General features: G+C 37.6%; 1 protein-coding gene across 2 annotated transcripts in view; it reads right to left on the reverse strand.

Moving 5' to 3' along the window:
* Nucleotides 1–18,491, reverse strand: part of ADCY8 (adenylate cyclase 8) — a 127,491-nt gene that overhangs the window by 39,048 nt on the left and 69,952 nt on the right. The window contains exons 6-8 of one of the 2 annotated variants that reach the window (XM_051778524.1): nucleotides 14,760–14,918; nucleotides 10,523–10,793; nucleotides 4,448–4,645 (exon numbers count right to left, since the gene is read on the reverse strand). In XM_051778524.1, the coding sequence (XP_051634484.1) occupies nucleotides 4,448–4,645; nucleotides 10,523–10,793; nucleotides 14,760–14,918 (628 nt within the window). The remainder of the gene's footprint in view (nucleotides 1–4,447; nucleotides 4,646–10,522; nucleotides 10,794–14,759; nucleotides 14,919–18,491) is intronic. The other variant, XM_051778525.1, reaches the window with a different exon arrangement.

Here is an 18,491-nt window from a genome sequence, read left to right on the forward strand (position 1 = left end):
CCACAGACCTACCTGCACTGGAGTGACTTGCTCATGGCATAGTGAAGGCACACCCTGCTTCCCATGGGGCTTGAGCCATTCACCTGCACTGTTGGGAGGGAACATTTTACCTTCTGGTTTGCCCAGTCAGCCATCTGAAACTGAGTTTGTGTGAGAAAGGCCAAGTTTCCTCTGCTGATTAATGCTGCTTATTCTCCACCCCTCCTCTTTTCCCACAGCTCTTTGAAAGGGGAGCACTGGTAATACAAGAGGCTTTACATATTCACCTAGAGAAAATGTGCACTGGGGAGTAAGGTTTTTGGGATTATCCTCAGTGATGCTTTTGACTCAGATAGGACCTTATGAATGAAATGGGAAACCATGTTTTTTTTCATCTTCAGAGCAATGACGAAAAAGCTTCTGCAGTACAGGTGAGGGACAGAATAAGATGTATCAAGAAGTCCAAGGTAGATGAAGAAATGAACTCCTGAGAAGACTAAAGGGTAGACACAGATCTAGTTGCTGACCAGTAATAGAAAAGTTGCTGAACTGGCATGGAGTTTGCCCAGTGTTTCTTGCAGAACTGGAAGTTCTTGGGTTGAAGGAAGGAGCTGATGCCCCATGTATGCTGGGATACAGCATGCAGAAATAGCAAAATTGTTCCTCTACTAATTTAATTTTTTATTTGTCTTACTCACCAGAAATTCTGAAACAGAGAAACCCAGATGTTTAATTCTAATATTTGAACTAAGAAAACCTGTACTATGAAATTCAAAGTCCTTTTGATATTTTCAGGGTGCTCACCTCTCGAAAATATATAGATGATTCACCTCTAAGACCAGTCTGATTTATAATCTAGATACAAATATGCAGGAAGATTTAGAATATGTTTATATTTAATCCAATCTTTACACTGGAAACTTTCTTTAACAAAACCCTACCAGCATGTAAATTCTCTACCCTATATCTCTGCTTTATCCTATAAGAAAGGACATGGTATGGATATTTCCAAGTCACTGATATTAAGGTAGATCATCATGTTGATATCTTTTAATTATTGGAATCATTTGAAGTAGTAGCATATTTTCCTTATGAGCCATTACATATTTGGAAACTCTTAGTATATTTACGTGCTACCATCAGAAGCACTCTCCTATGATGAATTGCTCTATCAGCCCACATGCTATTTGTGAAAAGAACCTCTAGCAAAACTGAGAGTATATTGTCTCTAAATGACATAAAAGTGATAATGAGTGAAATAAAGGTTAGTAATGACTAGTCTATTTGAGTGAAGGATCTGTAAAGTATACCAGGTGGGGATCCTGCACAACTCCTATGAAAAATAGAGAATTACAGAATTCACGTGGAAATGCACATACTGCCTCAAGCAGATAATTCATTCACTAATGCAACCTCTACTGCTTGGTGTGGAACACAGATTTATTCTATCACTGAGAAGGACATAGAGCAATGAGATAACAGGGACTGGTTAAGCCATTATAGTGGCTTAAACTGCTGTGATATACCAGTCATTTAAATCAGTGCAAACCAGGATCTGTGATCCATGGTAGTTTTGGGCATGCCAATTCCAGAATTATTTTGGGATTGTTTTCTAACTTTTTGAAATCTCAAAGGAAGCAAAACAGAAATTTCATTGCTAGTGTAAACATGATGTCTGCAATTGTTTGATAGTGAAAAAAATCCCAAACCAAACTGAACTGTTTAAACAGAAGTCCAGTATGACTTTTCAGATCTATTCATGTCACCCCATGATCCCACACCATGGTAGTCGTGTTACTAATTCAGGAGGAAGAAATATAGTTTATTGTTCATAAGGTTACTCATTTCTCTGTCATTTGAGGTGCAGAACACTAACATAATTCTCATTGAACAAGGTTAATGCTTCTTGATCAGGATTTCAGCCATGGGCACTGGTTCTTCTGCCTACTGTAAACTGTAAAGTCTGGGGCAAGAGGTACTTACAGATAACAGAAATAAGTATTAGGCAAATGCCAGCTCTGCCTGAAAGTGTGATGGCTAAATGAGAGGGCACAACAGTCTATATGGGGGAAGTTACTTTACTCCAGAGCTCCCTCTGACTTCAACCTGTCACTGTGCTGAACAGAAGGTGAGTGGCAGCGAATGGGAACAGCAGTGGGAGATGGGAGGGCAATAGACACACACTGTCTGCTCTATCAGCCACTCTGCAGGGAACAGCTCAAGATGTTGGTGTAGAAGGTCATGTAAGCAGTTGCAAAATGTTAATGGCTAGAAAAACAAAAACATAATTCCAGATTGAAATGTTAGGGGTGGAGAGAGCAGAGGAAAAAGACTGCTGGAAGAGCTTTACAAGGTTCCAATTTAAACCTGAGTTTGGTTTGTTTTCTAAACAAGCAGGAAGACAGGAGAAAGTGGTAGTGATATAAGATAGCATGGGGGAAATAGCTACTTTCTGTAGGAAAATTATTCAAATATTACTTTTTTCGTGTCTGCCTGTAGACTATGGTTAAACACTAAGGTTATGAGGACAAACCTGTAATTACTGCACAGGCAAATGAGGAGGAAAGGGACATTTCCCATGTGGTCCCACAAGACATTGCTCCTGCCTACAACAAAGAGGACACTATAATTCATCTTTCCTTAATCCACATCATCCCTTTGTATCCTGTTGCATTCCCCATCATTATCTGAGCATACTAATGATGTCCCAACATCCTGAACAGAAGCAAGGAGGTTGCTGGCCAGCAGCTATCCAACTGTTCGAGGTTAGATAGAGCAAATGTACCAGAGCAAATAAAGCAGCAGTGATATTTTTTAAAACTTTACTTCTGTGTGTAATGTGAAAAAACAGCCTAATTTAGAGAATAGAAAGAGGATTCAGTCAACTTTACTGGAAAGATTTTGTGGTTTTATTACCTGTGTTTACTGGTGGGGATTAACACCTAAGGAAATACTGAACAAAAGCATCACTTTCCAAACACTGCAGCACAGTTTTTCATTGGAAATGTCATACTGGAAAGAAAATGTATCAAACCTACTAAAAATGTTAACTTTTAAATAGACCTTTTGTCATCCAGATGCATTTAAAACTTTATAAATATTTTAAATCTGACCTGTGTAATGAGATGGATTAGAGCATGGTTCTTTTTTTTTTTCTCCTTAAATTACATTTAAATTGAATTCTACACTTCTCTTATAGATGTGTTTTGTGTTTTGGTGGGTTTTTTTTGTTTGTTTGTTTTCTTTTTTTCTTTGTTGTGGCTGATAATTGATATCAGCACTCCTGGATTTCCCTTCCTCTGTGTCCCTGTCAGCTTTACATGAAAGCTTTATTGAAAGAAATGTCTTCATATCTGAAGAAATGTCTTCATACTGAAAGAAATGTCTTCATATCTTCTGTTTCAGTAGATAATTATTAGTGGATAATTTGGCTTTGGCTATCCTACCTGTGTCTCAGTGTCATAAATATCCTCATGGGGAAATGGAATACTTATTTTTTTTTAACAAACATTTCTTTTTCCTTCTACTGGATTGGTTATGCAATAAGGGCTTAGATATACTTCAAGGTCTCACCAATGGGACTTCTCGAGGACTAATCTACCATAACTCAAGTGAAAAAGTCTGTTTTCCAGTGGAGGTTAAAGTGATGATGGAGAAGTGAACCTCCATGTTTCCAATTCCCCATTATTTTTATTTCTTTTCAGTCAAGTGCACATCATACTGCAGACCTGCTGTTGCTGCACTGTAGTAGCATACAAGTCAATGAAATTATTTGAGATCTGTGCAACCTCACTCACCCTGTGCCATCAGCTTTCAAGGAACATTCTCCCATTGCCTTATCTTTTTAAACTTATAACTTACATCTGGATGTAGACTGAAATAGAAACTGGTGAGATCATATTGCTGTTGAGAAGCAGCAAAGACACAAACAATATTGACCACTTAGAAGCAAATTTTAAAAAAGGATGTTTAAAACAAAGAGTTGAAGAATTAGTATTGACTTGAAAAAAACAAAGCAGCTGTCTAGAGGATATCAGAGGGATTCTATGACTAAATGAAATGAAAATATCTATATAGATATAGATATATTTTTTAATGGAAGTGTCAGTTTATTAACATGCTTAATCACTGTTAGTGACAAAGTAACCTGTCATCTGACAGAAAACTGCTTATACTTGACAGCAAGTGGAACACGGGAAATGGATGTTGCTTTCAGAAGGCAAGTTTGCTCAGTAGACTTATTTTCCAACAGTGAAATGCAGTCATTGCAGCATTATAACACCTGTATCATGACACCACGTATTATGAACTCTAGCTCAATCCCAGCTTCTGAGAACTGAAACAAAATGAAAAAGAAAACCAAAACAAGAAAACAAACAATGCAAGCCAGAACCTACAGCTTCTCTGCTTCAGTGAACATTTATTACAATTTGAGTTGTGAATAATGCAGCTACCAAGACCCAGCTACCTTATGCTCCAGGCTGGAGTCTTTAAACATCAGTGAAAAAGGCTTGATATGCTCTCTTCTCAATTTATCGCCACTCCGTAAGTCGATGGTGTGCTCTATTCGCTTGTTAATTTCCTCAGGCCCAGACTGGACATGCAAAGCTTGTGCAAGATGGTTTGGAAGCAGATTTATTGAATTTCTTGTTAGGGCAGCCAGAGTCTAGGGGAAAGCACATGCAAACAGAATAAACCTGCTGGTCCCCTTGGGTTAAAAATGCAATGTTTTAGATCATGTTGCATTGCAAACCATTACAGCATTCCATGCAATTCATTCAATGAAATCTACAGAAGTGTAAAATAATAAGTCTGTTCCACTAAACACATACAGTACATTAAGGGGATTACTTTGATGCCTTCTTTAATAGAGACTAGGAGGTTTGCTGCTGCACTGAGCACTAGGACTATATTCCCCTTTCCAAATACAGCTATTTCAATATTAGAGCATGCATGAGGGGAACAATTTTAGTAAATAGGAATGGAAAATACAGAAAACAAAAGTCAGAAAACAAAAGTCACAAAACAGGATTAATGAGGTTTTTTTTATCTTAGAGTTGCTGTATGTGTATAGTTAAGGAACAGATCAGTTAGTCAGGAGTGAAGAAGGTGACATTTCTGATTACTTCAGTGTGAGTTTTCAAATAGTATGTTCTTCTTCACTACTGGTATATGTCAGCCAATCTAGATTGCAGTTAGGCTATATGATTTAATTTAACTGTAATTCACATTATTATTTTAAATATTGTCTCAAATGCATTATTCCTTTGGTACTTCATTGACTAATCAAAAGAAAAAAAAAAGAAAATACTTTTGCCTAGCTTTGCAAAGGAATTCTAACAGAGACAGTATGAAGGGTGCTTCACCTTCAGCAAAGAGTTAGAGTTTGTTTTCATAAAGAGAATAACTCATTCCTGTTTTCATGGTATCACTTCATGACACAAACCACTGTGAAGCAGCTCTGTCCCACTTGAATAGGAAAATAAATTCTACCAGTGTGATACTCCCAATGGTTAGGAAATGTTAATGAATGAAAAGGATATAAAACTTCATACATGATAGCATAAGACATTTCAGAATTAATATGGATGAGAAATACACTTTTGCTTGAGAAAATTTATTTCATAGGTCCTTACTATAAAGACCTTCAGTTGTACCTCCTATTGGGCATTGTTGAAGCAGTTTAGGATGTATTGTCACTAGATAAACCAGTAAGGCAAATTCTTTTGGATCATACAAATGCTAGAGGGAGATTACCCTTGTTCATATTCAAACCATCCTCCCCAGATACATTCCGATGAGTCTTGGAGAGTATATTTAAACACAGGAAGGGTCTCAGGTACCCACTGCCAAACCCAAAGTGGCAACTATCCTTACAGTCCTAAAATCAAGTCCATGGACTCCATAGTCACAGGTAGTCTCAGATAGTATCTCATATTCCATCTCTTCATCAGTAACTTAAGACCCCAAAATAAGGCAGAAAAGGGCATCAGGATTTAAATATTCTCTCTGTTTATGTGAAAAACAATTTTTCTGTTTGCTTAGTAAATGACTTAAATAGTGAAGGTTTGGCAAACCACTCTACTCAAATCTTCCCTTCTTCTGTTTAGCAAATCAGTATCATCAACATTTGGAGAAAAAATCAGTACCAAGGAAACTTTTCTCATACTGAAGTTTCAGATATGCCTGACTCCATATCTTAACCTTGGAGAAAACAATCCATTGAGTCAAATGGATAATACTACATTATTACACACTACACACTACTTTAGTTTAGGTTCTCCTATCTCTTTTAAAATGAGCTAAAAGTTCTTATTAATTTTTAGAGATTGAAATGGCACAAGTGGGCCTGAAGTCACTGTTAAAGGAGGAGATCACATCAGATGTTGTTGTGTACATTGATTCCTCAGAATTAGCTCATAGTTCTACTTCTCCACTGGAAACGAGGGTGGAGAAGATCCCTGATGTTTCAGCTGGGCATCGTGTTTTACTTACATGAGAAAAATAATCTCAGTTCATCCTAGTAAACAACTACATTTTGCTTCAAATTATATTTTAAGATTTGATTGATAGGAAGACTTGTCTTCAGATTGTATGAAGTGTTTTAGAATTCATGGTAGATGAACATGACATCACTACTATGTCTATGGTGCCTGTGGTATTAGTGCAAAAATAGATTCTGAACTTGCATTTATTTTCAGAAGATAACAAGGAAGTTCATATTTGTGTTTCATGGAGTTTTCTATTCCTCGCACCCATACACCTACTTAAGAAAATTGCTTCCCCGTAATTAGTAATAACAACAATGAAAAATACCATACAAATTATTGTCTCAAGAATATGTTCTAAATGCATTTTTCCTCTGTATACCCCTCTTTGCTGTGCATCTTTTAAGACTGTGTCATGTCAACATAAAGAAATATTGGTTGTTCCTATTACCTCTCCTACTCTTTTGTGAACAGCTGTATGGAAGATACAGTTGTGAATTCCACAATGGGCTTTTGAAGTTTCCTGATGCTGACAATAACCATTCATCATGCAGGAACAAACACAAGGTTCTATTAGGGAAAAGCCTAGCCAAGCTTGCATCTGAGACTGAAAGAGGATGAATGAAAGCAAACAAATAATAAAACTCCAATAGTAGACATATTTTATAGAGACTTTAAAGTGTCAGTTTAGATTAGATTTTACTTCCTTCCTGCAAAGTTTTCCTGCAATAAGTCCAAGCATCCTGTTCTCAACAAGAAGGGAAATTTTTAATCAGTGCCATTTAGAAAACTCTAGGAAGGTTTCATATTATTCTTTTTTTTTCATACTGCAAACACCAGGTTTTGGAGGGAAATAAGAAAATACAAGGTCACATCTAAAAGACAGGATGCAGGTAGGATTTAATTCAAAAGGAAGACACCTAAATGAAGGTGTCTAAAATGTCTAAACTTCTGTTACTGCCAGTATACACTCCAGATGCTGTGGTCAGCTGAGATGCCCTGGGATACCCTGGACAACAGTCAGGAACCAGGAGATGTAGTACAAGACTTAGGAACACAATGTGCTATTGGTGGGGATCAGCTGGGGTGCTCTGGGATGTCTCAAGCTGCAAAAGGCAGCCACAGTCCAGAAGCTGAATCAAGCTCTTACTCAGCATGTCTCAGCACAGGTATTCAGCACTACCTGGGACATCAGAGTCTCTCACCTGGCCTTCTAACTGGTAGTCCAGATGATTGTGGGTCTTTTATAGGCTCCTTTTCATACAGATCATTTTAGGCTGCCTAGAGCACCACGAGTGGCATGAAATGCTTATTTTTAGGAGCTGAGCTGTGTGAGGGATCAACACCTGGGACAGTCAGTAGGCACACAAATCCAGGTCCTTTGTTCGCAATGCCACCCTTTTGTTTAGACTTGCCTGCCATTTTGGCAGTCTTTTGGTATAATTTTTGTGAATTTTTAAGATTCACTGCAATCACTAGTAAAATATGCTTATAGAAGACTTTCTATGTATGGGTTTTTTTCCTAATTCACATCATTAAAGGCCCACCAGGTGCCTCCAGCACCACTCACACTGATCGTATTATGCTTTCAACTACTCTTTTTGTAAGGCACACAGAAGAAATCCAACTTTATCAACAATTAATTCATTTTAGGGGAGGCCTTCACTCTCTTGACATAAAATAACTTCTGTCCAACTTTCTTATTTTAAGAAAGATGCCCAGACCCTTATTTCAATAACAGAAAAATCCATCCATATTGGCCATGTCTGAATTTTAGAGGAGACACTTGCACCCTTGGTTTATCTCACCATTAGCACCAGGGCACCTCACCAGGGCACAGGGTGCTAAACGTGCTGTGGACAGATGTAGTTTTTGTTAATATCTGTGACTGCCTACATAAGAAGTGCTTATTCTGTCCCTTACTCGTATCAACACATCTTCAATGTTCCCTTCTCCAATATCAACACTGACTTAGGCTGCTCATAGAAAATGAGTTTGAGGTAATGAGCATGGATTGGGATGAATTTGAGTTTGGTATGAGAACTCAACAAAGACTTTGCCTTTTCACGTGCTTCCTAACATAACTACAGCTAAAAGTAATATACATGTAATCAGTTTTGCTCAAAATTTGTTGTAACTTACACGGGGTAAAGAAATAATTTAAATGCTATTGGCAAATATTCAAACACACAGAAGTGATTCATTGTTGGGTTGCTGCTATTAGGATTCTCAAAGCCTGCTGCTGACAGTGACCTTTAAGCTGCATAATTAATGTTATTAAATGCTTATTCTGTCCAAGACTGACATACCTCTGGAAAAAGCTACTATATCCTAGTATAATTTAAATCTATCATCTGAATTTTGAGCTGAAATACATTATTTATGAGCAGTACTCTCTATTTTCTCAGCTGTAAATTGAAAATTACATAACAATTGAATCATACATGGAATAGCAGATTTTTAAAATCTTATCTCCACCAAAAAGCTTATTGTAAAACTGTATTATAAAAAATTACATCTGTTTCCAACACAAACCCAAGTTCTTAAAAAACAGTGAGAAACTGCTCTAAAAATGGGTTGTTTATTGCCATGAGACAAAAATATGCTTTAAAGCAACTGTTTAGCTATACCCATTTCAATTATTTTTGTGGCCTTTTTACTAGTATGGTGCAGGAGTTGTTCAATAATTCAATAAAAACACGAGTACTTTCTTTCATTCCTTGTCTTTGTTAGCATCAAGGTCATGTTTAGATGAGAAAACGATCAATGAAATGATAGCCTACACCACATAGATTTTTTTGAACTACAGAAATTGGAATATCTTAAAGGGAAAGAAGAAGAAATAGAGAGAGATCAGGAGATATTCACAGCAACATGCACCCATACCTCTATTACTAATGAAAGGAGAATATACAGACAGGTAACAAGATACAGAGAATACTAAATAGCAGCATACATGCAGATACACAGATGTACAGAACATATATAAAACAGGTGTTTTATATAAACTATACCATACTCAATTTCAGTTTGAAGAGATGAAGACACTGCCATGGGCTGATTGATTGTGAAATTTTATCACTTCTGAGCACATTTGTAAGAAGCAGAAGACAGTTGACAAAGCAAGACCTCCACACAGCAATGCTTGAGGTTCAACAGACAGTTCAGACAAGTAGGAATAAGGTTGTGCAATAGAAGAATGTATCATGTCATTACAGGTCTCTCAAAGAAAATGGAAGAAAGCTTCAGCTGGCCTTGCTTCATAAAGAGTTATCGATCTTTCAAGTGCAGTGAAAAAGAGTGGAGTCTGAGGGCATTTTAACCTTTTCATCTTTAATTCTTCTAACCAAGCAGACTTCATAAAATGATTTTTATTAGTGTACAAGAATTTCTGGTTGCCAGGGTGCTAGCAATTAGCCACACAGTGTTTTTGGAAAAGATCTGATCAGGAGCATTTGTTATTATCTCATATTTCTTTTGAGCTACACATGACATTAGAGACTAATTCATCTGTTAGTGAACCTTAACTATGTCTTAGAGTATGAGGTTTTAATGTTTTTTTGTGAAAAAAGTGGAAAAACGCACACCTGTTTTCACAAGATGCTTTTTAAAGGTAGATCTTTTTCTTTCCCTCATATATTAATAACTTATACTATGCTTTTGGCAAAGCATCGTTCCCCTCATCCCTTTGCTTGAGAACAGTGCAGTGAAACCATGCAATGAGATATACACTTTGACTAGAATGTCCCAGCTAGTTTAGTAACATTAACTTTGTTTTTAATTTACTTTTTTGTGGACTGGTTCAATTAAAACTAAGCTGTGTGGTATTTAATTTTAGTTGGAAAAGAAAAACAAACCCAAAACCTCTGGTCCACTGGCATTTCCCCAGTTCGGAACAATTGAATTGCCTTGAAACAATTTGTTTAATCCTCTGCTTTTACAGTACGTGTTAGAATAAAAGTTAAAGATGAATTTGTCTCCTCTGAGGCCTCCATTATTAAAGTGCACTCAAACATGCATTCATACTTGATGACATTAAAGGCAGTTTGACTTACGTTTTGTTTTCCCACTATGTTATCAAATGGAAGTTCAGGGCTCCAGGATCCTTCGGTAAACGTAGCTCCACTGTTTCTCCTGTCGGAGGAGCTGACAGCCTCTTTCACAATATCTTCAGGCAAAGTCAATAGACTCTCCTCAGGTTGTTTAATTAAATAAGTCTCAATGTTATGCTTCCTCAAGAATTCATTACGCTCTTTGCCATACCCTTCTTCAACTTTATAATCCCCATTCAGGCAGTCCAGAGTGGCTTTGGAGATGTGAATTCTCCTGCATAAGTGAAATAAGGAGTAGCAAATACTGATTGTGCTCTAGTATACACAGGTAAGAAGGAGTTTTTGAACTCTGCACAGTGTTTAACATCATGGATAAATAGAAGGGATTCTATTGTATACCATATTTTCTATGCAGAAAATTAAAATAATGTGTTCAAAACCAGGAACTTCATTTGGGGGCAAGTACTCTGAAGACATGTTCACATCAATAGGATCTCATAAATGGACAAAGTCCTGTCACAGGAAAAAGCCCATTGACATTCACACTTGACACCTTTACTCACAGTAATTCTTTAAAGGGAGACCTTCCTGAGTAAAATGGTATTCAGAGTAAACAAAAATTGGCACTTCATATGGTGAAAGAAAAATATATGGTATGCATTAGACCAATTTATGTGACGCTCTTTAATTTCCTTCTGTTACCTGAGGTAGCTTAGACATTGAAATTAGTGATGTGATTGCACCTGTGGTAAATTAGGGAAATAGGGAAATTATACAAAGGCAAGTGTGGTAACAATTTCTGTTAAGAGATTAAGCAATGAACTCAAAAAGCTTTGGCAAAAGTGAAGTTGAATTTAAGAGCTCAGATTTTGCAACAACATGGTAGGAATTTAGATGTCTTCCAACTAAATCTGGTGGGGGCTTTCTTGTTTCTATTTTTGAGAAATCTTCAAGTTCATACATGTAGGATAAATTGTAGACACCTCTAAAGCACATGAACATGGACAGCCATGCTATACTTCACAATGCTGCATCATAAATGCAGTAAGAGTTGCTCATTAGACATTTATCTAACTCAAGCAAATAGTTGCAGTGACCTTTAAACTGGTTCATTCTTTAAACTTTGTGTGCATGGTACTTTCTGAAATACAGACTTGCATATAGATTCCTAAAATTTAGAGTCAGCTAAAATTCTTGATCGCTCCTTTATGACACACACTGAGGTGCTTTTCTGAGGCACCAGACTTTGGTTTATCTCCTGTGAAGGAAATGGTGTTAGCATGCCCCTTGGTAACTTCCTTCTGGAACTTACAGGATGCTATTACAGGGTTAAATTCATATTGATGGAGTAAAAGACTATAATCTGTAAGTGCATGTATGATGTGCATGTATTTTCAGAAAATAAAGTGCGGATTGTCTTTAAGCAGTGTGAAGCTGCCAGGAGTGTTTATGTGGAGCATTAAATATCAGTATCTAGTTAAAAGATCAAAACTTTGTATCCCAGCCAATTTTAAACCTGTCTCAGCATCCCTTGTTTTTCCCAGGTCTTGTACATCTTTCTCTCTCTGAAATCATGCTGTTATAATGACCACAGAGATAAGTAGTATTTTGTAGTCAAATATCAGTAAAACTACAATAAAACCAACTAAAAATGTTTCTCAAATACAAGTAACTTTTGGCCTGGACTTTAAAGGCAGAGTATAACACCTCTCGGAAAGACAAAACATTTCCTAATTCTTATAAATCCAAATAGATTAAATTGATTTAAGTAAAGTACTAACATAAAATTAAAGAAAAAACAAAACAAAACAAAACAACAAAAAAAGAAAGTGATACATTAGTTGCCAAGGTGACTATCTTTGTGCTTAATTTCAACTAATATAATTTGGGAGTGTTATATTATACAGCCCTGAAATATGGATTTTTTAATGGAAATGATAACAGTTTTAGACAGAGTGTGGAGATAGGTATTGATGCAATATCCTTAAATGGAACAAATATTAATAAATAGTTGGTAGATTAAAAAAGTATGTTCTGGTTTCACCTTTTGCACTGCTTGCTTAAAAAACTTAAAATGTGTAATGGACAGACATCTTTCTAATTTTAGACAAATACAGTACACAGGGAACCTGAGTACTGAAGTCGAAGATTATAGACTGTCCTACTGTGGAAAGCATATCAGGCCCAAAGTGTTAGATGAAACCTGTCATTGAAACATCCTGGAAAATTATTTATTAGGTTTTATGTAACTCAATACCATAGATGAATATCTTCATACACCAGGCAAAGACTATCAGAAGACAGGACCCTGGTAGAAAAATGTCACTGAAATAACACTGTAGGATCTTATATGGTTTCCTTCTCAGGTACTGTGGACACTTTTTTTTCCTCTCAGAAAAACAGAAATGACTACTTTTTTTCAGTGCTCATAATTGCCTTCTCCCATGGCTTATGCTGCTTCATCAGGGGCAATCTCTCCCCACATCACCCATGCCCAGGAGGTCTCAGGGTGACATGCAGCCATTGAGGGAAAGAGCTGGTCCCCTTCTTTTATGTTCCCAGACTCAGTGGAAGTATCTTCCCCATCCTGAGCTGCCTCCCTCGACTATGCCCTCAGGAAAGGGCTGTGGTTCATCTTTGCTCTTGTTTCACACTGTGGGAGCAGGACCGGTCATAACCCCAGGGAAGTGTTTCTGGTGAAGCAACTCTGGGAATGGGAATGACTTTGGTATTATGACAAGCAGGGGGATTTGAATGCTGGCAACAGAAAGAAGTAAAGAAGGCTGAAATGAACTTAAGTGCTCTATTAAATCTGCTCTGTGCACTAGGAAACTCTGATGTAAACCACTATTCTAAGGGACTTCGTGGATTGCTGTCATATACAGGCTTTGTTGTGCTGACACACTGATACCCAGGAGTGGAAATCACTCTGCTCTGATAGACTGAAACCCAGCCAGGCATCTTATCTACAGCAAGATTGTGCATTTTCTGGGTTATTCATTAATAACCATACAACTTGCACACGTTAACAGCAACAGACTATGCTTTTCGCAGGTGCGGATGGTGAAACTTAGATGATTTGTCTGCTCATGTAAACAAAGCAGCACCTTAGTCATCTAGGGCTACCAAGTGGGATAAGCAGCAGGCAATGAAATTTTTTTTGGAAATTTTATGCACCAGTGGCATATGCAGAGTACAGAAGTTGTTCTCAGAACATGTAGTGTTTCATTTTCTGCTGGTTCCAAGAATATATATTAATGTAAAGGTTTACTATATAGAACTGTGGAAGGGGCCTGCATTTGCAAAATATGAAGCAAATTTCCTTCCAACTTCCTGGGAACATGACAGCTTTGACAGATCCTGATGTGTGTGTAGGGAGTAGAGCACATGACTCAGTTTTGATGACTTAAAATCTCTGTCATTCAAGGTGACAGCATCACTTAGACTTTTTCCACATAAAGCTGTTTGCTGCTATTACTTCTAAATTCCACGGCTAAAAATTGAATTGTATAAGTGATATTTTTCTACATCTTTCATCAATGGAAAGTGGAACTGAAAACGAACAGATTTCTGCAATCACTACTATTGCTTCAGATTTAGGATTTGCACCTTCCAAACTAGTGTGATATATAGACCATGTCAGGCAGAAATACATTCAACTTCCAGGTGAATCATCTGCATCAGACACTCAGACACAGAAAAACCAGGCAGCTCAATGGAAAAACATACATTTTCACATACAGACAGGTTGAGAAAAATGTCTCAAAACATCTACTAAAGCATCAAATTATTTAAAAGACTACCTGGACAGCCTGCTGTTCATAATAACTTGTTACTAGCATATTGACCTATGAACACATAATTCTTCACACACTTTGTGCATTATGAGATAAAAGAAATTATAGCCTTGTGCCTCATAATAGCATTTGAATGCAAAGGATGAGAGAATGAATCCTGGAAAACCTCATGGTCAACTCCGAACTGGGAAATTTGGTCTACCTCTGAGTATTATATGGGCTGAAAACAAAAATTGATCTTTTTAAGAAAATCAAGGTTGGTAAAGAAAAATAAATATTTTTGTCCTGTCTTTCCAAATGCCTGTGCAAGCTGACCATTTCTACCTTTTTTGATTATAGGTCATAGTTGATGAAATAACGTAAGACAGTTAATCTGTTGGCAAGGTTAACGGTGTAATGTGTTGGCAATGTTTTCTGACTGTGGGAAATACACCTTGTCTTACCCAGGAATTCCACCTGACTCGAGTTTGTTTGCGATATCCACGTCCCATGACCAGACATCAAACTGCCACTTCCGCAGGCCCAGCACTCCACACAGAACCGATCCCGAGTGTATCCCTATTCTCATGTCGATGTCATGCTTCGTTCTCGACCTTACATATCTGTTTAACAAAACACAAAAAGAAAGAAAAAAAGACCATATGAGAGTATATGCCACAGTTTTCCATATCTTTTAGAAAAGGGTATGATGTAAAATGATGTCAATTTGTTGTAAAGTGCAGCCTAGCCTGTAAAATGAAGAGATAACTTTCTAGGTAGCAAAGTACAGGTAGGGATAAACTGGCTCTAAAAGCCAGTTTATCATTAAGCACTTAATTGCATGAATGGCTCAGTGGCACACGTATTATCCTGGTCAGATAGAAAGAGAAAGATAGGGAGAGAAAAAGATGCCTGCGTGAAAGTATTTTGTTGGATTTATTTAATCCTTTAGCTTGGAATTATAAAAGACAGTTCAGGAACAGTATGAAAACTATTTTAATGAAATCTGTGTATGTTTTTATTATCTACTGTAGTTTTTGAATTATTTTCAAATTTTCAAAAATGTTATTTTATTGATTGGAATTTTCCAGAGTTACTTTTTGTGCAAAGTTTAATTATTTTTAGTAGATTTGACCAGAATACCATTTGCTCTGTTGTGATAACAGTGTAAGTTTAAAATCAGTTTCTTCCATTCTGTGTGATGGCAAAGACCATTTCACCTCTCAAAAGTAAGCACACGTGGGCATATTTGTTAACAGTCTCAGAAGAGGGACTTTGTCACAGCACTGTTTTCAACTATTATATCTGTTGATCATAAAGGGAATGTTACTGTGTTAAAATAGTATCTTCCTCTTCTGATATGAGATCACAGATATTGTACACAGACACAGGCACTTTAATTGGTGTCTTAGACCCAGGAATAATTCTTCCAAATCAGTATTGGGATATATCAGCACATCAGTGACAGACACCATCAGGTTAATGTTTGGGCTTAACAACAATGGTTGGGCTCTTTGGAGTCAACCTCTTCTCCCAGGGAACTAGCGAAGGGGAAATGGCCTCAAGATGTGCCAGGGAAGGTTCAGGTTGGGTATTGGGAAAAAATTCTTCCCTGAAAGAGGGTTCAGCATTGGAACAAGCTTCTCAGGGAAGTGGTGGAATAACGATCCCTGGAAGTGTTCAAAGAACAAGTAGGCATTTTGTAATAGAGTTTAGTGTGCATGGTGGTATTGGGTTGAAGGTTGGACTAGATGATCCCAGAGGTCTTTTCCAACCTTAGTGATTCTGTGATTCTATGACCTTGGGAAGTTCACAACTAAAATAATTGAGCTGTATCCACTGGGATGACAAAAACACCACTTTTCCAATTCTGTCTGTGTGACAATAATTATTTGCACCAGAAATAGTGTTAGAGCTTGTGTTCATTAATATTTGAAGAGTGTGCTGAGGATAATAAAATCATGCTGCTACTGTTGCTCTACAAACAAAGCTGCTGTTTCTCTGTAGAGACTCTCAGTTCTGTGGTCACTGAAGTCAACAAAAGCACAGCAAGATCACACCACAGAGCAGACAAAGAATAAATAGCTCTATTTCACAACTCTGAAGCTAACTGCCACTGCCTCAGATGCCTCAGTCATGACCTTGATAGATTTTCTCTAGAGGAGAAAAGGGTAAATTTCTTACTGCATTCAATATTTGGCCTTTCATTGTTGCAAAGGAGCATCAGTTCAGTTTGTAAGGGGAAAAAAAAACAAAAAAGAGAGTTCTAAAATGGAGAGAAACAAGTTGTATAACTGTGAAGAATTGAAAATAAGAAATTCATCTTTATTTCCCTTTCCTGAATATTATGAAAGCTTGGAGAAAGGCAGGTATATGATAAGTCCCAGTGCATTTGTTTGCCTACAAAAAGATCCCTTCATTTTATTAGGAAGTCCACATATTTCAGATATCTAAAAGAAGATTTTAAAAAGTTGACCATAAAATAATAAAAAAGAAGCTTTGAGATGGAATTTATCTGTGTTCTAATACTTTGAGTTCATAATATTCATTTACAAATTTCTTTATTGCTTTGCAAACTAGAGGGCTTGAAATATCAAAATGAAACAAACAAACACCTGTCTCTGGAAGATGGGATGTGGAACAACTCCTCCACACTGAAACACTTTGTAAGAACAGCTAAGAGAAGTGAGACCACTGTGATTTGTAATCTGTTTTGAAGAATTTTTATATTGTACAAAAATACCTAAGCTAACACTCATAACTGTCAGAGGAATTATCACACAACTCCCTACATGATTATTTCCCCAGCCTGCCTTTTTCTTTTGTTCAGACTAAGATAATTATTTCTTGTTTTATGTCTGATTTCCTTATCTTGAAATAAAAGCTAACTGTATCTATGGGAATTGAGCAAGAAGCTTTTCATTGAAAAATGCACTCAGTAAGAGGACCTTACGTTTAATAAAATGTTTTAATACCATATATTTATGTAATCTTCCCTACACATATACAGACACACACTCTATTTTAAAAATTTATGTTTTAAGTAATAAAGCATTTGATTGCCAATAAACATTAGTATTTAACATTGGACAAATACTAGCACTGGGCAATCATCAATGGTATGGAATTTAACAAGTCCAAATGCCTGATGGAGTAACACTGGGTGCAAATGTAAACTGAGGGAGCAGTGACTGGAGATCAGCCCTGCAGAAAGGGATCTGGGCAGCAGCTCAACAGGAGCCAGCAGTGTGCCCTGGCAGCCCAGAGGGCAAACCCCATCCTCGGGTGCATCAAACACAGCACAACCAGCTGGACAAAAGAGAGGATTGTTCCACTGTGTTCAGTGTTGGTGTGGCCTCACCTGGAGCCCTCTGTGCAGTGCTGGGACCCACCTGTTAAGAAGGATGTGACTGCCCTTGAATGCATCCCAAGGAGCACAGCAAAGCTGGTCACAGGGCTGGAAGGCACATCCTGTGAGGAGCAGCTGAGGGCTCTGGGCTTGTCTATTTTGGAGAACAGGACCCTGAGGGGGGACCTCATTGCTCTCTACAGCTTTCTGAGGAGGGGAAGGGGAAAGGGAGGTACTGAATGTTTCTCACTAGAATCCAATGATAGAATACATGGGAATGGTCCAAAGCTGCATCAGTGGAGGTTCAGCCTGGACATTAGGAAACATTTCTTTACCAAAATGATGGTCAAACTGTGAAATAGGCTTAGAGAGGTGTTAATGTCCCAAGCTTATCAGTGTTTAAGAGACATCAGTCAAGGTCCTATCCCCCTTGCCTTATCTCTTGTCTTTCACAGTTTCACAGCAACTCTTTCTGTGTGCTGCTCAGGTGATATTAGACCTCAGCTCTTCATCAGCTGACTGTGGATTTGGCTCCCTGCCTCCAGTCTTTGGCTGAGGGACATTCTGTTTCTCTGCTGCAGTGCTGGTGAGGCTGCAGGGCCCTGTCTTTGGATCCTCCTCTGACTCGTCCTGCACAGCAATGTGCTCTCATGTTGATAGATGGGAAACTAATTGCATGAGGGGACCTGCCTGCATGGAGCCAAAGGCAGTCTGAGATATATTTAAAAAGCCTTGTCCAGGATTGAATCAAAGCACAAGACTGATCTAGTATGGCTCCTATTACTTTATTATTTGCAACGTAAGAAAGAGCAGAGCTGTTGAAAAACTGTTTACCAGTTAACCTTTT

This window comes from Manacus candei, unplaced genomic scaffold (genome assembly GCF_025592945.1).
Source record: "Manacus candei isolate 608988 ecotype Guabito, Panama unplaced genomic scaffold, ASM2559294v1 h1tg000013l, whole genome shotgun sequence".
NCBI classification, from domain to species: Eukaryota; Metazoa; Chordata; class Aves; order Passeriformes; family Pipridae; genus Manacus; species Manacus candei.